At 44.2% G+C, this 23,052-nt stretch overlaps 1 protein-coding gene across 2 annotated transcripts in view; it reads left to right on the top strand.

The window, feature by feature from the left end:
- The window catches only part of FMN2 (formin 2), an 872,215-nt gene extending 859,178 nt beyond the window's left edge, over positions 1 to 13,037 (top strand). For both annotated transcript variants that reach the window (XM_073671454.1, XM_073671453.1), the window contains one exon: positions 12,793 to 13,037. In XM_073671454.1, coding sequence (XP_073527555.1) covers positions 12,793 to 12,822 — 30 coding nt within the window. In that variant the 3' untranslated portion in view covers positions 12,823 to 13,037. The remainder of the gene's footprint in view (positions 1 to 12,792) is intronic.
- Positions 13,038 to 23,052: the final 10,015 nt, after the last annotated feature.

The raw sequence follows: 23,052 nt of genomic DNA, 5'->3' as shown, positions 1-23,052 counted from the left end.
CGAGTGGTATAGTCCAAGATGGCCAATATATATTGATGCCTATGAGCAGATTTAACCCGGGGACCGACCAAGTCCATAGCAATTGTCTTCAATGATGGGCAATGGGATGAGCGGAATTCGAAATTGAGAGGTGGTGGCGGTTAACTGGCACGTAGGGCAGGACCTGCAATACCTTAAGATTTCCCGGTGACATCCAGGTCAATAGAACCTCTGCACGATCCGTTCCTGCGTTTTTTCCACTCCCAGATGGCCACCCAAGACATGTGAATGGGCCATGTCTAACACCCTCCGTCTATAGGGCCCTGGCAGCAATAACTTCCACAAGCTCCTCCCTTACTTTCGTAACCCGGTGCAGCAACTCCCCACTCAACATAAAATAGGGAAATCTTGTGCCAGCCCCCAGCTCCTGTACAATACTCTTTATGACTGTGACATTGTTAAAGGTTTCCCTCAGAGTTAAGTCCCTATGTTGGGCGGACCCAAAATTCTCACTGGTCACCCCTAACTCAGGAATGTCAGACTCAGGGGACAATACCTCCTCATCCCGCACAAGAACACAGAAAGGAAACCTGTCCTACTCTGGGTGTGGTGATACCTCCTCAGGCTTCACCTTTTTCATATCCGAGCTACCGAGCCCTGAACTCTTCCCCCACATATCCCAAAACAAACAAGTCTCGACCTATAATAATGTGGTGCAACAAGTCCTGGACGACGCCGACCTCATGGGACTCAGCACCGTGGGTCGTTTCAATGTTTACTCTGGCCACCATGAATGCAGTGGACGTCAACCTTCTTCCCTTCGATCAGTTGGAGAGGAAGTGTGGCCCTCGCAAGGGTTACCAGACTCCCAGAGTCTTAACAATCCAGTTCCTGACAACCATTTACCTTCATGGGACAAGCTTGTGGCCCCTCGCTAGGTGGACAGTTCACACTGCAGTCCGGATACGCATAGTATGAACAGCGGCGTCCCAGGCTGCAGTCCATTTGCTCGGGGGTCAGGGGAGAACGGGCGGCATGTTATCACCCGTAGAGACCTTTGGCATTACCTCCCCTGCCCCTTTGGACCATGAACGCCCCACCCCCTTTTGGGCCTCCACCCCCTGTTGGGATCCCCAGTATGGAGTGCCCTGCCTTCCCAAGGAACCCTCAACCCCCTGATATCTCTTGACCAGTCCGATCAGTTTATTGGCATTCTGGGGATCACCCTGGGCAACCCAAGTCTGTATTGGCCTCGGCAGGGAATGCTCAAACCGGTCCATCACCATTCTACCATCTGCGCAGGCATAGAGGACACCAGCTGCAGCCATTTTTGGACCAGGTGCAAAAAGTCAAACATTTGGGTGCGAGGGGGTTTGTCACGGTAATACACCCAGCAGTGGACCCGCTGCACCCTGACAGTCATCGTCACCCCCAAGCGAGCCAGAATTTCCATTTTCAGCTTGCCATACTCTTTGATGTCCACCAAGTCATAATAAGCCTTCTGAGGCTCCCCCGTCAAGTATGGAACCAGCACCTCTGCCCACTGCTCTGGCGGAAGTCTCTGTCACGCAAGGTGTGGGAAAGACTAGTGCAACACAAAGGGAAGAGGGAAAGGGGGAAGTGGAGACCTCCTAGGCTGATATAATATCACCCTGTCTCCACTAACGTTCCTATATTTGCGCTTCACAAATCGCCGCACGCGAACCTTGTCTTGTCTTTCCCTGATGTTTGGTCCTGGCTAGAGAAGGGAGGGGATGAGCGCTAGTCGATCCCCACTGACAGCTAAAGACAACAAGGGGGAACAATCAAGGGAAGATAGCTTAGCTTTTAGTCGACTTCAGAGAGATGAACACCCGTCCTCATAGCACCAGAGAGGAAAAAGTAATGCACTTGCTCTGAGCCTTCACAAAGGGTAATGTGAGTATCGCTGGCACCTCCCTCTAGCAGACAGCAAGTATTTATAGACCCAGGCCAGAGTTTTAATGAGCAAGAAGGTAGCCACTGGGTCCTAGAGAGACAGTGTCTAAGGAGGTGTCTGCAATGCCAAACAAAGAGATCTCCTGCAACCAACTGCAGGGCGACTGTTTGTCACTTCTGACACACCCATGACAGCACCCCCCCCCTACGAGTGGCCTCTGGACACTCAGGACCGGGTTTCTCAGGATAAGAGGTGTGGAATGATCGAACCATCCTGGGAGTGTTCACCTCTGGTGTTGAAACCAACATCCTCTCCTCTGGACCATAACCCTTCCAGTGCACTAAGTATTGTAAAGAACGACGTTGGAGACGAGAATCTGTAATCCTCAAAATCTGGAACTCCAGATTACAGTCAACCATTACTACAGGTGGTGGTAGAGGTGAGGGCTCCAGAGGTTCCACAAACTACTTGAGTAAGGACACGTTGTGGACCTTAAGGGTCAGAGGAAGTTCAAGACGAAACTCTGCTGGGTTAATGACGGCGATTATTTTATAGGGACCAATAAACCTGGGTCCCAGCTTCCAAGAAGGAACTTTCAACCTTTATATTTTTGGTAGACAACCACACAGTCATTCACATTCAGGTTCAGACTTGGTAAGCGTTTTCTGTCAGCCATACATTTATACCTGTCTCCCATGATCTTTAAATTACTCAGAACACCCCGCCATACCGATGAGAGCGTCGAAGCAAACCGTTCCTCCTCAGAAACTCCCGAAGCTCCCACCCCACTAAAGTCACCAAACTGTGGGTGGTAACCATATGCACCGAAGAACGGTGACCTATCAGTTGATTCTTGACGATGATTAATAATGGCAAACTCTGCCAGCGGTAAGTAGGATGCCCAATCCTCCTGATTTTCAGAGATGAAACGCCTGAGGTAGGTCTCCAAATTCTGATTGACATGCTCGGTGTGTCCATTCGATTGAGGGTGAAAGGCAGAATAAAAGGACAGCTCCACCCCCAGTCGAGAACAAAAAGCCTGCTAGAACTTGGAAAGAAAGTGGGTCCCCCGATCTGACACCACATCAGAGGGAAACCCGTGAAGCTTCACAATCTCATTTATGAACACGTGAGCAAGTGTCTTGGCATGTGGAAGAGCATGTAATGCGACGAAGTGAACCATTTTACTGAACCTATCTACAACCACCAAAACCACCGTTTTACCTGCAGAAACCGGTATGTCAGTAATAAAATCCATTGACAAGTGTGTCCATGGCCTACTAGGGATAGGTAGCGGACGAAGAGTACCAGATGGACGGGTATGCGAAACCTTAGAACACTAGCAAATACTACAAGCAGATACATGTTCAATCACATCCTGATGCAACCCTGGCCACCAAAAACGAAGAGAGAAGAGGGCTGCGGTTGTCTTACCACCTGGATGACCAGCAAGCACAGAATTATGATGTTCCTTAATTACTTTGCGGTGCAGATTAGAATGTACAAATAACACTCTTGAAGGGCAGGAGGCAGGGGCGTCCCCCTGAGCCACCAACACCTCACCCTTTAGTTCAGGATACAGTGCCAAAATGACTAACCCTTTCTGTAATATCAGGGCAGGGTTTTCATGGTCACCGCCACCAGGGAAGCTCCAGGACAAAGCATCAACCTTGACATTTTTGACCCCTGGATGAAAAATGACAACAAAATTGAACCTAGTTAAAAATAGGGACCTTCTGGCTTGCCTAGGGTTGAGACCTTTAGCTGACAGGAGATATGACAGGTTCTTATGGTCAGTAATAACAGTAATAGGATGGACAGCCCTCTCCAACCAATGTTGCCATTCCACCAATGCCAATTTGATCTCCAAAAGTTCCCTATTACCCACGTCATAATTTCGCTCAGCCAAAGAAAATTTTTTAGAAAAGAAGGCGCATGGACGCCATTTACCAGGGGACGGACACTGAGACAACACAGCCCCAACCCCCACGTCCCACGCATCAACCTCCACAATAAAGGGTTGGGAAACATCGGGTTGACTGAGTATAGGTGCAGTGGCAAAATGATTCTTTAAGGACGAAAAAGTCTGGACTGAGGCATCCAACCATTTGGAAAAATCAGACCCCTTCTTAGTCATATCAGTAAGGGATTTCACAATTACAGAGTAATTTTGGATGAATTATCGGTAAAAATTAGTAAAGCCCAGAAAATGTTGTAGAACCTTCAGGTTCTCGGAACGATCCCAATTAAGGACTGCATGGATCTTCTCCGGATCCATCCGAAAACCTGAAGATGACAACAAGTACCCCAAAAACTGCACCTCCTGAACAGCAAAACACATTTTTCCAGTTTGGTATAAAGTTTGTTATCCCTTAATATCTGGAGCATCTGCTTAATATGCCACCAATGTGTCTCAAAATCAGGTGAGTAAATCATAATATTGTCTAGTTAGACCACCACAAACCTCCCCATCAAATGATGGAAAATATCATTTATGAAATTCTGGAATACCGCAGGTGTATTGGTCAAAACGAAAGGCATAACCAGACTCTCGAAATGCCCTTCAGGGGTATTGAACGCTGTTTTCCATTCATTCCCTTCTCTGATTCTAACCAGATTGTAGGCTCGCCTTAAATCCAACTTGGAGAATACCTTAGCACCTAAAACCTGGCTGAACAAATCAGGAATCAGAGGAAGAGGGTATGGATCACGGATGGTAATTTGATTTAATTCCCGGAAATCTAAACAGGGACGTAGACCGCCACGGGCGTAGATGAGGGTCTGATATGTCCCTTCTCCAGACTTTCTGCAATGAAATTCTTCATGGCTTCTCTCTCAGGGCCAGAAAGATTATACAGTTTGAACTTCGGTAGTTTAGCTCAGGGGGTCAGGTTAATAGGACAGTCATAAGCACGATGGGAGGCAAATCCTGACACCCCTTCTCAGAAAAAATGTCCTTAAAACCAGACAGAAAAGCAGGTAATATTTCCTTAGAGACTGTAGCAAGGGAAATATGTAAACAGTTCTCGTGGACATAATCTGCCCATTCAGTAATCTCCCTGGCTTGCCAATCAACCAACGGATTATGTTTCACAAGCCAAGGAAGACCCAAAACAATAGGTGTGGGACGACTGTCAAGGACATATCAAGGGATTATTTCACAATGAACTGACCCCACCCTGAGTTTTACATTATGTATAATCTCAGTAAATGGTTTCTGTGCAGGTGGCGCGGAGTCGATGGCAAAAATGGAAATAGTTTAGCTAAAGTACAGCAAGCAAGAGCATGAGTTTTCACAAACTCAGCATCAACCATGCTGACTCTGGCTCCACTGTCAACAAACACAGAAATTTTCTCGGTTTTGCTCTCTAGCACCATCTCTGCTGTCAGGAAAAAACGTGAATTGCAGGTTGGCAACAAATGCACCCCTTGTTTATCCAACTCCAGACTATCAAGAGTTAATAGAGTCTCCTTTTGTTTAGGAATTGCAGGTCAGGTCCCAACAAAAGTTCCTTTTTCCCACACATAAAAACATACGCCTTTTCTCTTGCAAATCTCTGGGAAAATGTATGATGCAGAGACACCTCCTAACTGCATGGGTTCCTCCACATCTCCCAGTACTGGTTCACCGCCAGACCAATCCCCCGGCAGAGGTACATAACCCCGACAAGAAGGCCCAGAAGAAGGTGGTCTCACCCACCTATCCCAAAGGCGTCTATCAAGATGTATGGCCAACGACATGACAGCCTCCAAGGACTGACGGGTTTCATATACTGCCAAGGCATCTTTCAACCTTTCAGTAAGACCCTCACAAAATTGACTTCTAAGGGCTGAGTCATTCCATTTGGAATCTGTTGCTCATCTACGGAATTCCAAACTGTACTTCTCCACTGACTGATTCCCTTGCTGAAGGCGACATAGCCTAGATTCAGCTAAGGCGACTCAGTCAGAGTTATCATAGATGAGGGCCAGAGCCCCGAAAAACCCCTCCACTGACTGGAGACAAACCGAGTCCTGCGGTAAAGAAAACGCCCACGCCGGGCAACCTTGGGTTCAGGCTATCTACAGAGACCCCCACATTAGCAACCTGAAGCCGCTGATGTTGATGCTGAACCTCACAGTGGAGACAGACTGCGCAGCTGCTCTGTGAGCTCTGCAACTGAAACCATACCAACGGAGAAGTAAAAAAAAGTCCAGGCCCAAAAACACACACACAAAAAGAAATAAAAGTGTCAGATTTTTTTTCTTTTCAAAATGTGCTCGGCTGGCGATAATGTCACGCAAGGTGTGGGAAAGACTAGTGCAACACAAAGGAAAGAGGGAAAGGGAGCCCAGACTTTAGGGAAAGGAGGAAGTGGAGACCTCCTAGGCTGATCTAATATCACCATGTCTCGACTAACGTCCCTTTATTGGTTCTTCACCAATCGCCGCACGCGAATCTCGCCTTGTCTTTCCCTGGGGTTTGGCCCTGGCTAGGGGAGGGAGGAGATGAGCGCTAGTCGATCTCCACTGACAACTAAAGACAACAAGGGGGAACAAACAAGGGAAGATAGCTTAGCTTTTAGTCAACTTCAGAGAGATGAACACCCATCCTCATAGCACCAGAGAGGAAGAAGTAATGCACTTGCTCTGAGCCTTCACAAGGAGTAATGTGAGTATTGCCGGCACATCCCTCTAACAGACAGCAGGTATTTATACACCCAGGCCAGAGAGCTAATGAGCAAGAGGAAGGTAGCCGCTGGGTCCTAGAAAGACAGCCTCTAAGAAGGTGTCTGCAATGCCAAATGAAGAGATCTCCTGCAACCAACTGCAGGGTGACTGTCACTTGTGGCACACCTGTGACAGTCTCTCCCTCTCGACGACCCTTTCAAACACAGTCAAAAAGGCCTCTATCTCATCCCCGGGATAATTTTCTGCAGCGCTCTCCTCACCGCCTTCCGGATGGAAAAGTCGCCCACTGACTTTGTTGGAGGTGTCGCCATGCTACGGATCTCCTCTGCGAGCAAATTAATTTGCTGCTTCTGCTGACGGTGCTGGTCCTGTTGGAGCTGCTGCTGAATCTGGAGCTGCTGCATTAGCCGCTTACTTATCCCCTGTTGCGCCATTTGTTGCTGCTGCTCCCTGTGCTGCTGTAGCAATTGCTGGTGTTGTGCCGTTGTGCCTGCTGTGCTTGCACCAGATGTTTAAGCAGGTACTCTATCTTGAATGGCATCGCTTGCTTGCTTGTGGCAGACTTCACCCAGGACATGTTGTACATCTTGTAGCAGTCACGTGTCTGCTGGGAACGCTGCCCGCTCTTCTAACACCAATTGTAGGGTTTCTACTCACTTGGGTGTGTCGGGAGGCAAACAGGAAGCGTTTTCATTCAAATGTCCATATCTGTTTATTACTTCATAAACCGTTCATAAGTATAAAGGAAAAAAACAGGCTTTGGTGTAGGCAAAACAAAGCAGTCCTTTAGGCAAAGTCTATAGTTAGCCAGTGCTGTGGGCACACAGGCTGGATAGCGTCCAGTACGCTGGCTCAGACTGGAGACAACAACACACAGGAGGCTTTCTCCCTCCAAACACAGACCATGTGCCAAACAGCGGCCTCCATTTTAACTTGTTAACCACACGCAGAGATGTAGCATGTGGTTAGCCAGACCCGCCGATCTCTCTGGCTACCCGTAAAAGCTGGCCCAGAGCACCAAACAATCCTCTTAGTGCTTAGATGCACTAGAGCAACATTCTAGGATTACATCACAGATGACAACCATCTCTATGATACATACCTTCCATCAACTATATATCTGATAGCTGCCTTACAGCGTCCATAAAAGTGCTGATGGCCACAGTTTTGTGAACCTCTGAAAAAAAGGACACCGCTAAACAGAGGCCAGATGAAGTCCAGAGAAACTATGCTGCCTCATTATTGTGAATGGATCCCTCGGAGGTTTCATCTGAATTACATCACTCAGAGATTTAAATGGAAACCCTGATATCAGTGCTCAGCGTAGAGCACAGGATAAATGGGAACATTTTACATAACATTTTGGATCACAATAAAAGCTTTGACTCAAGTCACAGAAAAGCAAGTCCCTACTCAATTCTGTGTTCCCAAATACAAATGCCCACCTCCCTTTTGAGCTCCACAGTGTGCCTAAACCGCAGTTAGCGTCGACATATTAGGCATTTCTGTAGCGCCCGCCTAATTTACAGGTGCATGTCTCCAGAAGCACGAACTGGGCTTAACGTATTGGTTACTGCAACGGCAGTTTGCAATTTTCACTCAGCAACATCCACTGCTGCTTGTTTCTGGAACACACCCATGTAGTTAAAATCCTCACCACACCTGCAGATAAATTCCCAAAGGGGTATACTTTCCAAAAAGGATCCCAGGGGGGATTCTGCGCTTCTAGCACTTAGGGTCTCTGTATATGGAGTCTGCATACTATTCTAGGAAAATCTGTGCTCCAGCGCTCCGTCCCTCCCGAGTCTTACCGTGTGGCTAAGCAGTACTGTACAGCCACATATCAGGTATTTCTACATTCAGCAAAAATTGTGACAAATTTTGGTGCCACTTTTACCCATTTCCCAGAGTGAAAATGTAAAATCTGGGGCTAAAACTTTGCTTGTAAAAATGTAATTCTTTCTTCACTGCCCAATGATGTAAAATTCTGTGAGACACATGTGGTGTCAACATTCTCACTGCATCCCTGTATGAATTCATTGAGAGGTATAGTTTGTAAAATGGGATCTCTTATGGGGGGGTTCTGCTGTTCTGGTGCCTTAGGGGCTCTGCCAATGTGACATGGCACAGTTAAACCAACCCAGCAAAATATGAACTCCAATATGGCGCTTATTCCCTTTTGAGCTTTGCACTGTGCCTCAAAAATAATTTTCGACCACATATCGGGTATTGGCGTACTCAGGAGAAATTGCACAACTAATTTTGGGGTCAATTTTCTCCTGCTATCCTTGTAAAAATGAAAATATTGGTGGCTAAAGCAACATTTTTGTGGGAAAAATATATATTTTTAATTTTTACAGACCAATGTTGTAAAATTCTGTGAAGCCCCTCAAGGTGCTCATCGCACATCTAAATAAATTCCTTGAGGTGTTTCGCTTCCAAAATGGGGTCACTTATGGGGGGTTTCCACTGTTTAGGCACATAAGGGGCTCTTCAAATGCGATATGACACCCTGCAGACCATTCCATCAAAGTGTGTTCCAAAATGTCACTCCTTCCTTTCTGAGCCCTGCCATGTACCCAAACACTAGTTTTCCCCCACATATAGGGTATCTGCGTGCACAGGAGAAATTGCACACCAAATTTTGGGGTCCATTTTCTCCTGATATCTATGTGAAAATGAAAATATTGGGGGCTAAAACAACATTTTGGGGGGGGGAATATATATATATTTTTAATTTTTACAGATCCACATTGTAAAATTCTGTGAAGCACCTCAAGGTGCTCACCGCACATCTAAATAAATTCCTTGAGGTGTTTAGTTTCCAAAATGGGGTCACTTATGGGGGGTTTCCACTGTTTAGGCACATCAGGGGCTCTTCAAATGCGATATGACACCCTGCTGACCATTCCATCGAAGTCTGTGTACCAAAATGTCACTCCTTCCTTTCTGCGCCCTGCCGTGTACCCAAACACTAGTTTTCCGCCCACATATGGGGTATCTGCGTGCTCAGGAGAAATTGCACAACAAATTTTGGTGTCCATTTTCTCCTGTCACCCCTTTGAAAATAAAACATTTGGGGCTAAAAAACATTTTTGTGGGAAAAATGGGATTTTTTTTTTTCACGGCTCCACGTTAAAAACTTCTGTGCAGCACTTGGGGATTCAAGGTGCTCACCACATATGTAGATAAGTTCCCTGAAGTTTCCAAAAGGGCGTCAATTGTGGGCGTTTCCACTGTTTAGGCACATCAGGGGCTCCCCAAACGCGACATGGCGTCCGTTAATTATTCAAGCATATTTTACATTCAAAGAGTCAAATGGCGCTCCTTCCCTTGTGAGCACTGCCGTGTGCCCACATAGTGGTTTTCCTCCACATATGGGGTATCGGCTTACTCAGGAAAAATTGCACAACAAATGGTTTGGTACAATTTCTCCTGTTACCGTTATGAAAAATCAGAATTTGGGGCTAAAAAACATTTTTGTGGGAAAAATGTGAAAATTTTATTTTATGGCTCAATGTTATAAACTTCTGTGAAGCACCTGGAGATTCAAGGTGCTCACTACACATCTAGATAACTTCCCTGAGGGAATAGTTTCCAAAATGGTGTCACTTGTGTTTTTTTTTCACTATTTAGGCACATTAGGGGCTCTCCAAACGCGACATGGCGTCCGCTAATTATTCAAGCAATTTTGACATTCAAAAAGTCAAATGGCGATCCTTCACTTCCGAACCATGCCGTGCGACCAAACAGTGGTTTTCCCCCACATATGGGGTATCGGCGTGCTCGGGAGAAATTGCACAGCAAATCTGGGGGTCCATTTTTTCTTGTTACCCTTGCGAAAATAAAAAAAAATGGGTCTAAAGTTACATTTTTGTGAAAAAAAGTTAAATGTTCATTGTTTTCTTCCACATTCCAAAAAATTCCTGTGAAGCACCTGAAGGGGTTAATAAACTTATTGAATGTGGTTTTGAGCACCTTGAGGGGTGCAGTTTTTAGAATGGTGTTACTTTTGGGTATTTTCTGTCATAAAGACCCCTAAAAGTCACTTCAAATGTGATGTTGTCCCTAAAAAAATGGTTTTGTAAATTTTGTTGGAAAAAATAGACATCACTGGTCAACTTTTAACCCTTATAACTTCCTAACAAAAAAAACGTTGGTTCCAAAATTGTGCTGATGTAAAAGAGAAATGGGAAATGTGGGGAATGTTATTTATTAACTACACTGCTCAAAAAAATAAAGGGAACACTCCAATAACACATCCTAGATCTAAATGAATGAAATATTCTCATTGAATACTTTGTTCTGTACAAAGTTGAATGTGCTGACAACAAAAATCACACAAAAATCATCAATGGAAATCAAATTTATTAACCAATGGAGGCCTGAATTTGGAGGCACCCCCAAAATTAAATTGGGAAAACACACTACAGGCTGATCCAACTTTGATGTAATGTCCTTAAAACAAGTCAAAATGAGGCTCAGTATTGTGTGTGGCCTCCTCGTGCCTGTATGACCTCCCTACAATGCCTGGGCATGCTCCTGATGAGGTTGCGGATGGTCTACTGTGGGATCTCCTCCAGGATGGCACATCAATGCGAGCTGTGGCAAGAAGGTTTGCTGTGTCTGTCAGCGTAGTGTCCAGAGGCTGGAGGCGCTACTAGGCGACAGGCCAGTACACCAAGAGACGTGGAGTGGGCCGTAGGAGGGCAACAACCCAGCAGCAGGACCGCTACCTCTGCCTTTGTGCAAGGAGGAACAGGACAAGCACTGCCAGAGCCCTGCAAAATGACCTCCAGAAGGCCACAAATGTGCATGTGTCTGCACAAACTGTTAGAAACCGACTCCATGAGGGTGGTATAAGGGCCCGACGTCCACAGATGGGGGTTGTGCTCACAGCCCAACACCGTGCAGGACGCTTGGCATTTGCCACAGAACACCAGGATTGGCAAAGTCGCCACTGGCGCCCTGTGCTCTTCACAGATGAAAGCAGGTTCACACTGAGCACATGTGACAGACGTGACAGAGTCTGGAGACGCCGTGGAGAGCGATCTGCTGCCTGCAACATCCTTCAGCATGACCTGTTTGCAGTGGGTCAGTAATGGTTTGGGGAGCATTTTTTTGGAGGGCTGCACAGCCCTCCATGTGCTCGCCAGAGGTAGCCTGACTGCCATTAGGTACCGAGATGAGATCCTCAGACCCCTTGTGAAACCATATGCTGGTGCGGTTGGCCCTGGGTTCCTCCTAATGCAGGACAATGCCAGACCTCATGTGGCTGGAGTGTGTCAGCAGTTTCTGCAAGATGAAGGCATTGAAGCTATGGACTGGCCCGCCCGTTCTCCAGACCTGAATCCGATTGAGCACATCTGGGACATCATGTCTTGCGCCATCCACCGACGTCACGTTGCACCACAGACTGTCCAGGAGTTGGCGGATGCTTTAGTCCAGGTCTGGGAGGAGATCCCACAGGAGACCATCCGCAACCTCATTAGGAGCATGCCCAGGCATTGTAGGAAGGTCATACAGGCACGTGGAGGCCACACACAATACTGAGCCTCATTTTGACTTGTTTTAAGGACATTACATCAAAGTTGGATCAGCCTGTAGTGTGTTTTTGCACTTTAATTTTGGGGATGACTCCAAATCCAGGCCTCCATTAGTTAATAAATTTGAGTTCCATTGATGATTTTTGTGTGATTTTGTTGTCAGCACATTCAACTTTGTACAGAACAAAGTATTCAATGAGAATATTTCATTCATTCAGATCTAGGATGTGTTATTTGAGTGTTCCCTTTATTTTTTTGACCAGTGTATTTTGTGTGACATATCTCTCTGATTTAAGGGCATGAAAATTCAAATTATGAAAATTGCAAAATTTTCAAAATTTTCACCAAATTTCCAATTTTTTTTCACAAGTAATGCCAGTCATATCAAATCAATTTTACCACTGTCATGAAGTATAATATCTCATGAATAAACAGTCTCCGAATCAGGGGGTTTCGTTGAAGCGTTCCAGAGTTATTACCTCATAAACTGACATTGGTTAGAATTATAAAAATTGGTCTGGTCATTAACGTGCAAACCACCCTCGGGGGTAAAGAGACCAAGACACATATAAATCCATGGTGAAATTGGCATGTTTTACATGGGGGTTGTTAAAAATTCACTTATGTTGTACTATACTGTATACTATTAACTTGTTTTTATTTTTGTTTTTTTTACAGAAAGCAAAGTTGAGCTTGTTAACACAATAACAGCACAATAGGATCTAAAGAAGAAATTCATGTTGTCAATTTCAGTGGCGTGCCATTTTTGTAACATAAATATGAACATGATAATAAATTCAATATTTTTTATTAGGATATTATACAAATAATGAACTTAATATTTAATTCAGCATTTTGGAAAGGAAATGATCAAGTATGCAGCCAACAGCCTCGGAGCTAAATGAGCAGAATACTTTGTTTAACAAACTTCATAAAAATATGTAATTTTGTGTAATAAAGTCTCAATATGCTTGTAGTTTCTGTGACTTTATCATTATGATCAAAATATGTTCTAAATTATTTTTTAAATCAGTCTTAATGCTCAGCCTCAAAATGAAAACTAATGACAATTTAAAATATTGCAAGGTATAAATGTAAGGTTCTGGGTTCCTTATATGTAATATTGTATGGTAATTTCATTATTTAAAGTAGCTTGGTTTTAAGATATTTTATGGAATTAGCAGGTGTAGAATTTTACACAAATATCTTGTTTTTTCTGAACGTACAGGCTCTCTGAATATATACGAGATGCAACTATAGTATGTATGTTTTCATACTCTACACTAAGGACAGCCTTGTATTTTTATTAGGCTTCACTATTTTTCATTAGGTATCTGCATGTGCTCTATAAGTGTGTGCATATACAGTGGCTTGTGAAAGTATTCACCCCCTTTGAATTTTTCTTGCCTAAAACTATGAACATTTGGTTTTCTTTTTTTTTTGTGAAGCAAACAACAAATAGGACAAAATAACTGAAAACTTCAGTGTGCATAACTATTCACCCCCTAAAGTCAGTATTTTGTAGAGCCTCCTTTTGCGGCAATTATAGCTGCAAGTCGCTTTGGATAAGTCTCTGAGTTATCTACATCTTGCTACTGGGATTTTTGCCAATTCCTCAACACAAAACTGCTCCAGCTTCTTCAAGTTAGATAGATGCCTCTGGTGAACAGCAATCTTCAAGATGAGCATTGTGGCTTAAAAGTCTCCTCACCTTGACGTGCTTAACATATCACTCTCTGCAAGGAGAAATGTTACCCCTTGGATACTGGTCAGATGCCTCTCACTCAGCCAAACCATATCTCACTCTTTGCACTGACGAGTGGCAGTACCCCGAAACACAGTATCTGCAAATTGAGATTTTGGTTTTGGCTATTATCCTAAGTCATGTGATAAGGCTCCTTGAATAGTCAATATTGACTTCTAGGATTGCTTCTTCCTATAGGTGGCACTAGAGTTTTAGTTCACTTACTTTGTGAAGAGACAATTTGCATCTGTCCAAGAGGTAACTGTGGAACGGGTAGAGTTAGCATGAATATTTAACCAGGTCTTTTAGAACGTAACAGTCCCTAATAATTTCTTTCAACCACCTGGTGACAGTGGCTTTACTGGCTTTTTCCCCATAATAGGAACTTGAAACTGTAGTAAAAGAGCTCCTGAATTTCTAAGACTGCAAGGAGTGTAACACATAACCATACCTTTCCTTGCCAAAAACCTGGGGCTGCGTTAACAACACATAAACCACATCCTGAGATGATCCTTGAATAAAAATACTGTTCATCAATGTTGGGTTATGTGGGTTGGCCACAGCTTTTTTATTTGACCAAAAAACACCATACATACATTGCCAAAAAATCAATCCTTGTCCGTGCTCATTTTATGCTTTATAACCAACAAAATTTCCAAAGGCCAATCGCTGCTGTACAGTCATGGCCAAAAGTTTTGAGAATGACACCAAAATGATATTTTCACATGATCTGCTGGCCTCTGGTTTTTATTAGTGTTTGTCTGATGTTTATATCACATACAGAAATATAATTGCAATCATATTATGAGTACCAATAGGTTATATTGACAGTTAGAATGAGTTAATGCAGCAAGTCAATATTTGCAGTGTTGCCCCTTCTTCTTCAAGACCTCTGTAATTCTCCCTGGCATGCTCTCAATCAACTTTTGGACCAAATCCTGACTGATAGCAGTCCATTCTTGCATAATCAATGCTTGCATTTTGCCAGAATTTGTTGGTTTTTGTTTGTCCACCCGTCTCTTGATGATTGACCACAAGTTCTCAATGGGATTAAGATCTGGGGAGTTTCCAGGCCATGGACCCAAAATCTCTATGTTTTGTTCCATGAGCCATTTAGTTATCACCTTTGCTTTATGGCAAGGTGGTCCATCATGCTGGAAAAGGCATTGTTGGGCGCCAAACTGCTCTTGGACAGTTGGGAGAAGTTGCTCTTGGAGGACATTCTGGTACCATTCTTTATTCATGGCTGTGTTTTTAGGCAAGACTGTGAGTGAGCCGATTCCCTTGGCTGAGAAGCAACCCCACACATGAATGGTTTCAGGATGCTTTACAGTTGGCATGAGACAAGACTGGTGGTAGCGCTCACCTCTTCTTCTCCGAATAAGCTGTTTTCCAGATGTCCCAAACAATCGAAAAGGGGATTCATCAGAGAAAATGACTTTGCCCCAGTCCTCAGCAGTCCTCTCCCTGTACCCTTTGCAGAATATCAGTTGGTCCCTGATGTTTTTTCTGGAGAGAAGTGGCTTCTTTGCTGCCCTCCTTGAAACCAGCCCTTGCTCAAAGAGTCTCCGCCTCACAGTGCGTGCAGAAGCACTCACACCAGCCTGCTGCCATTCCTGAGCAAGCTCGGCACTGCTGGTAGTCCGATCCCGCAGCTGAAACAGTTTTAAGATACGGTCCTGGCGCTTGCTGGTCTTTCTTGGGCGCCCTGGAGCCTTTTTGACAACAATGGAAGCTCTCTCCTTGAAGTTCTTGATGATGCGATAGATTGTTGACTGAGGTGCAATCTTTGTAGCTGCGATACTCTTCCCTGTTAGGCCATTTTTGTGCAGTGCAATGATGGCTGCACGTGTTTCTTTAGAGATAACCATGGTTAACTGAAGAGAAACAATGATACCAAGAACCAGCCTCCTTTTAAAGTGTCCAGTGATGTCATTCTTACTTAATCATGACTGATTGATCGCCAGCCCTGTCCTCATCAACATCCACACCTGTGTTAATGGATCAATCACTAAAACGATGTTAGCTGCTCCTTTTAAGGCAGGACTGCAATGATGTTGAAATGTGTTTTGGGGGTTAAAGTTCATTTTCTGGGCAAATATTGACTTTGCAAGTACAGTAATTGCTGTTAAGCTGATCACTCTTTGACATTCAGGAGTATATGCAAATTGCCATTACAAACAATGAAGCAGTAAACTTTGGAAAAATTACTATTTGTCTCATTCTCAATACTTTTGGCCATGACTGTACAGCGGGTCTTGCTAATAAAACTTATCTTGCATGGATGAGAACCACCACGGTGGAAAGTAATGTAACCCTACATTGAATTCTGACCAACCCCACCCGAAAATCACACTCTTTCCAAACCATCTTGTAAACTCGATAGAAAAGTGTACATCTCTATCTCATTTAGGTGAACCCAATCACTCCAAAGTACGTCCTTATTATCACCTTCTAGCTCTCTATGTCTCACTACCACCCCGCCAAAGGCCTGAACATGTTTTGAAACCCTAACAGTAAGTAATCGTCTTGCCCTCTCAACCACTCCTAAGTTCCTAGCCTCTCACCAATTGGTCCTAGGCACTAATTCTGATGAGATAATAGTTGAATCTGTAAAGAAATCCTTAAATTTTGCAAAATCCTGTTTCATTAAGGCCAACAGATGTCCTACCTTTATCTTGCACAAGTCATTACCGCCTGTATGGATTATCAGAATTACGGTGCCTCCATACTGTCGGCTGCATTTCACAACCATTGGAAACAGTGGTGTCCATCAATGCCTCTAACCCCTTTCCAAAAAACAGAAACCTGTGAATTGCCCAAATTAAGTCCACCAGTACGGATGCCTGCTTTCTTTTCTCCCCAAAAAATGAAAGAATGTCCCATAACAAAAAAACTTTGTTTCGGCGCGAAACCTGCAATAGAAAGAAAAAACGACTATTTATAAAGTAGACCCTTGAGTAAACTGTATATGCACTTGTCACTTTCAATAATGGAAAAAAAAACACTTGTATATGGCTAGATCGAGGCAGATGTAACTTATAAAACAATCAGATTTCCACCTACCCAGTGCTTTGACTTCCCATGATGACATACCGCATGTCGTAGTTGCCCCAAAACGGAAACAGTGTGTCCCAAAATCCGAGGAGGCTAAGCCTAATTTGCTAATGCCTTTTTTAAAAACTGCCGAAAGCTGGTAACGAGTCAACGGCGTATTATCCTTATGCAATTAGAAAACTCTACCTTTACCTTTAACTGCCAAATACTCCTTTATCATTTTTACTGGGCAGAATTCCATCCACAACCCGTACATCGATAACCAAGTGCCCCATTCGAACACAATAGTCTTTAACCTTCTAATACATACACTACCGGTCATTTAGAAATTTCATTCTTTTTGAATGAAAAGCACATTTTTTTTCAATGAAGCTAACATTAAATGAATCAGAAATACACTCTATACATTAATGTGGTAAATGACTATTCTAGCTGCAAACGTCTTGTTTTTATTGCAATATCTACATAGGTGTATAGAGGCCCATTTCCAACAACCACCACTCCAGTGTTTTAATGGTACATTGTGTTTGCTAACTGTGTAAGAAGGCTAATGGATGTTTAGAAAACCCTAGAAAACCCTTACACAAGTTTATTAGCCCAGCTGAAAACGGTTTGGCTGATTTGAGAAGCTATAAAATTGACCTTCCTTTGAGCTAGTTGAGAATCTGGAACATTACATTTGTTTGTTCTATGAAACTCTCAAAATGGCCAGAAAGAGAGAACTTTCATGTGAAGCTCGACAGTCTATTCTTGTTCTTAGAAATGAAGATTTCCTACAACGGTGTATACTACTCCCTTCAGAGGAGAGCACAAACAGGCTCTAACCAGAGTAGAAAGAGAAGTGGGAGGCCCTGCTGCACAACTGAGCAACAAGACAAGTACATTAGAGTCTCTAGTTTGAGAAATCGACGCCTCACAGCTCCTCAACTGGCAGCTTCATTAAACAGTACACGCAAAATGCCATTGTCTACGTCTACAGTGAAGAGGCACATCCAGGATGCTGGCCTTCAGGGCAAGGTGGCAAAGAAAAAGCCATATCTGAGACTGGCTAATAAAAGGAAAAGATTAATATGGGCAAAAGAACACAGACATTGGACAGAGGAAGACTGGAAAAAAGTTTCATGGACAGATGAATCAAAGTTTGAGGTGTTTGGATCACACAGAAGAACATTTGTGAGACGCAGAACAACTGAAAAGATGCTGGAAGAGTGCCTGACGCCATCTGTCAAGCATGGTGGAGGAAATATGATGGTCTGGGGTTGTTTTGGTGCTGGTAAAGTGGGAGATTTGTACAAGGTAAATGGGATTTTGAATAAGGAAGGCTATCACTCCATTTTGCAATGCCATGCCATACCCTTTCCTCCTCCATCTGGCCACTGCCATGCGCCCCCGTACATACAGCATTCTGGTGCTCCATGTGCTGAAGAAGTTTGGCATTCCCCTCCTCTCACCTGTGATTCACCACCACCGCAGACACTTGCCTCTCCCTGTTTGATGTGTGGTCCATATGCTGAGCCACACGCTCTCGCATGACGTCATCAATGCGCACCCGATGTCTTCCAGTCCCCGGCCACGGGCTGGGGCTCAGGCACAATGGAGGCTTTGCTCGTCATCTCAGACAGACCTATGGCGATGCGCTCTCCTGCACTTCTCCAGTGGACTCCAGGGAAGGTGGGGGCGAAAGGAAAGCCTGCAGCCAGCTGACTACCTCCTGGGCGATCTTATCAATTAGCTGATCCTCCAAGCTGGATATCTTCTTCTTCTCTGGTAAGAAGCAGCCTTACTGACCGTTGACGCCTTTCCCCCTTCCTTTTTCTCACACCACACCACCAAAATCCATAGTGCAGCCCCAAAAGATTCCCACACTTTTATTTAACCCTTAAGGGGCCACAACTTTCACCAATTTGTAATTCATTAGTGTAAGAAAAACTAGAATATTACCGACTTAAACAATAAAAATCAAATATTATCATAAAGATAAAACGTCACTTTTGTTAAAGATGTTTTAAAAATGGTTAAATACGAAAACAATAACAATATAATATTATGGCCAATTACTAGTTACTCATCTAGAAGGCAATAAGAAGGGTTAGTTGCATCCTACAATTGGTCTAATGTGACCCTGCCTTGCCACAGAGGTTGGCACCCTTCACCTGCACAATGGCGCTCTCGCTCGGACGTCGACTCTCCCTATCTGACCCTATAAGGCGCTACCATGGGAGGCAAAGTAGAAAAACACACAGCAAAAGATGTTGTGTAATAATGTCCTATGATGGAACAAGTCAAGATGAACGAGTGGAATCTCAAGATAAGAATAGTAAGAAAGTAGAGTCTCAGAGGGGAACTCTTTTCAACAGTTGATACTCCTGAGTAATGCTAATATACACTAGGGTTCAACAAACTCCAAATAGGAGGTCCATCACATATATTGTATGCATAGCTGTGTCTGCCAGCATCACAACAAATAGCTTGTCTGGAAGGAAACTGATCATTTCCCTATATTTTTTGTAGTGCACCTCTACCTTGCTGCGGAAGCTGGCACCCTACACCTGCGCAATGGCGCTTGCGCTCAGACATCGATTCTCCCTGTCTGACCCTATAAGGGAGAAAAGGTCAGAGAAGAGCGCGACCAATAGTACAAAAAAAATAGATAAGGTGTGCTAATATCCTAGCACATCTAGGGGCTGACCACCATAGACTGAACCTGTGTGGTCCGCAATCCATAACCAAAAAATCCACACATGTATGAGATAAAGAATATATGTCGGTATTTTTGGTATTTTTTTGTACTATTGGTCGCTCTCTTCTCTGACTTCTTCTCCCTTTACAGGGCCTTATAGGGTCAGATAGGGAAAGTCGACATCCAAGCTTGGGCGCCATTTGGCATGTGTAGACTCCCAACCTCTGCAGCTAGGTAGGGCTACACTAGATAACATACAGGGAAATTATATCAAAATTATCCGTTTCCTTCCAGACTAGCTATTTTGATGTGATGTGGATACTACTATATACAGTATGTGATGGACCTCTTATATGCAGTTTGGGAACTGCTTCAATCGAGGATGTAGTAAGAACCAGTATTGTTATTGATTGTCAAATAGGAATTTCCCTTAAGAATAACAGAAGTGACACATTATTGTAGCGCTTCCTTATCAGTTCTTCTGTTTCATTAACGTAATTTGTAAAGAAAAAGCCAGGAAAAAATCTAGATATTTTATTCTGGTGGAAGAAATCAGATGCTGGAGACATAACTTTATGCAAAGAAATTTTCTGTTCAAGAAATTTATTTAGGTAGGTAAGGTCTATGACTAAGAGCAACTTTCCTCCTAGCTTAGGAACAGGTAAAATAGGTGCGCATACCCCTTTCCCTCTTTGAAGGTAGGAGGAACTTTTTCCTAAAAACTCCTGGACTAAATGAAGAATTTCTGTATCCTCTAGACTGTTTATCATAAAACGGTCTTTTGGAATGGAGATCAATTCAAGGGCGTAGCTGTGAAGGATGGTGGAGATTACCCACTTGTCGGAGGAAGTATGCCATTGAGAGGCGAAACTCCTTAGTCTTCCTCCTACTGGGGATTTGCTGAGGTTAGCATCAAATATTTTTATAAGCAGAATTCTGACCCTATATAAACCTGAACCTCCTCTGTGCGAGTATTGCACAGGAATCTAGGTCCCTGTTACACATACGCCGCTAGGTTCAGATAGGGGCGAGACAGACAGGTTACATGAATTCTTTGGAATCCTGGGGGAATTGTTACTCAGGGCCACCATAGACCATATGCTGCAGCTTCTCTCAGGCACATAGTGGTATTGACCCTCAGGAACAGACACGTAGGTTGTTTCACTTGCTGACCAGACACACTTGACAAGAGTCCTAAAATGGTAGAACAGTAGCAGGAGAGGGGGAGGGTTTGCTGAGGGAGATGATCCCTGTGACACCATTTCTTCCAGTCCTTATCTTTCTGCCTGACAATACTCTGCACTGCCAGTCCAGAAACTCTACCTGACCTGTGCTTAGCTTCACTCCTGACTTGAATCCTTTTCACTTGCAGGGGCACTTCTGTGAGATACCGATCACACACACCACCTTTCTCTTCGGCTCCAGACAGACAGTAAAACAACTTCCCCACAGTCACCCTGGGGCTCTGCTAAAGCACTCCCTTTCTCCTGTGACTGTTAACCTCTCTAGTTGCTGGATGCTTCTGGAGCACAACACTTCCTGTCTCATGTGCTTGTGTTACTTCTAATAGTTGCTGAATGCTTTTAAAGCAACAGCACTACTTCTGCATGTCACACTCTGCAGCAGCACTATTTCTGCATGTCACACTCCTCCCTCCTTTTTGAATGTCATCCTCGACACTCGTCTTAATTGGTCAATCTGACAAATTCTGAGACCGTGGTGAAAGTTGGATAACTTTATATACAAATTGGCATTGTGGAATTGGTATAACGTTCATAAACATTAATAACAACTTTATCTTACGACCTTTTTCTTGTAGGATGCCTGTAAGAAATAAACAACACAATTAAAACAATCAGCATCTCTTCAGCTGGAGCTTTTTGTACGTCTTCAACCAGCTCTCTCTCTATGCGTTAACAGTTCTTTGTTTCTACAAAGTCTTTTAAGGAAAATCAAAGCATGCAAACAAGTCTTTCCACCAGGCAACATCTTCCATACTGCCTCTCAGTTGTGAATACCACTCAAGTGGGCTTACCTGGTCCGCAGGCAGAGATACCTGTTTCCAGTCGACAGTCCTTGGCACTTGATTCGGTTCACCAAGTGTCTCATGCATCAGCATCATGGGCCTCCTCACTTCTCGAGTCGACATGCTCCTGGTGGGTTGTTCCTCAGAGACCAAGGATTCTTCGGTCACAGAAGTTTCTTCCGCCGTATTCATTTCCCGTGCTTCCTCAGATGCTCTTGGAGCTGCCTCTGTAAGTTCCTGTACTTCTCCTGAGTAGCTTGTTTCCGCACGGTCTGGTAATTCCGCTCCTCCTAAGTGTCGATCTGTCTCTTCAGGGGCTGGTGTTCGATCATCAGATCTGAATTGGACTTCATCTGAACTCCTTGGTACAAATTCTGGAGCCTCAGGACTTAGTTCACTATCCTGAGGATGGTACATCCCTCTCCTTGCCGGTCTGAGAAATACAACGGTGTGTTCTTCTCCATCAGAACTTTCAAGTTCACTATCCACCTCCGGAGCTTCAGTCTGTGGTGGTCCCTTAGTTGATCTCGGACGATGTCTGTCTACTTCTGGGAAGTCTTGTTGTTGTGGGAGATAATCACAGGGTAGTAGTAAATTCCGATGGACTATTCTGGTTTTCTCGTCTCCTGTTTCCAATCTGATTTCATACACTAGGCTGTCATCAGCTTTCCTCCTTACAACCACATACACCTTGTCCTCCCAGTACGAACTAAGTTTTCCTGGACCGCCTTTCTCATGTACACTCTTGACTAGCACCCGGCATCCCGGTGCCAATTCTGCTCCATAACATTTTCGATGATAGTACTCTTTACTGTTTCTCTGTTCTTGCGTAACCACTTTGGACGCTATGTTGTATGCCTCTGCCATCCGTTCCTTCCTTTTCCAAACGTACTCCGGATACGTTCTGTAAGTCTCTGACACTGGAGTATCAAGCATGATGTCGATTGGCAGTCTTGGCGATCGTCCATACAATAGGAAGAAGGGTGAGTAACCCGTTGCATCGCTCTTTGTACAGTTATAGGCATGTACCACTTTTGACAGGGAACTCTTCCAGTCTTTCTGCTCATCACCTGTTAAAGTGCGCAACATCGACAATAATGTCCGGTTAAAATGTTCCACTTGTCCATTACCCTCTGAGTGATAGGGCGTTGTGTGGGATCTCTGAATTCTACAGTACTTTCCTAGTTTGTCAAAGAGCTGGTTCTCAAATTCTCTTCCTTGGTCGTGGTGTAACCTCGTAGGGAACCCAAACTTCAAAGCAAAATCATTGAAGATCTTCTCTGCCGCTGATAGACCTGATTTATTGGTGGTGGCATATGCTTGAGCCAATCGAGTGAAATGGTCCGTCACCACCAAGATGTATTCGTAGCTACCCTTGCACGTCTCGAGATGTAGAAAGTCCATTGAGACCATCTCAAATGGATACGTAGT

The sequence above is a fragment of the Phyllobates terribilis genome, unplaced genomic scaffold, assembly GCF_046119375.1.
Source record: "Phyllobates terribilis strain yellow unplaced genomic scaffold, ASM4611937v1 Scaffold_3__8_contigs__length_932513732, whole genome shotgun sequence".
Lineage (NCBI taxonomy): Eukaryota > Metazoa > Chordata > Amphibia > Anura > Dendrobatidae > Phyllobates > Phyllobates terribilis.
The sequence above is the reverse complement of the archived record's forward strand: the minus strand, read 5'-3'. Positions and strand labels throughout refer to the sequence as shown.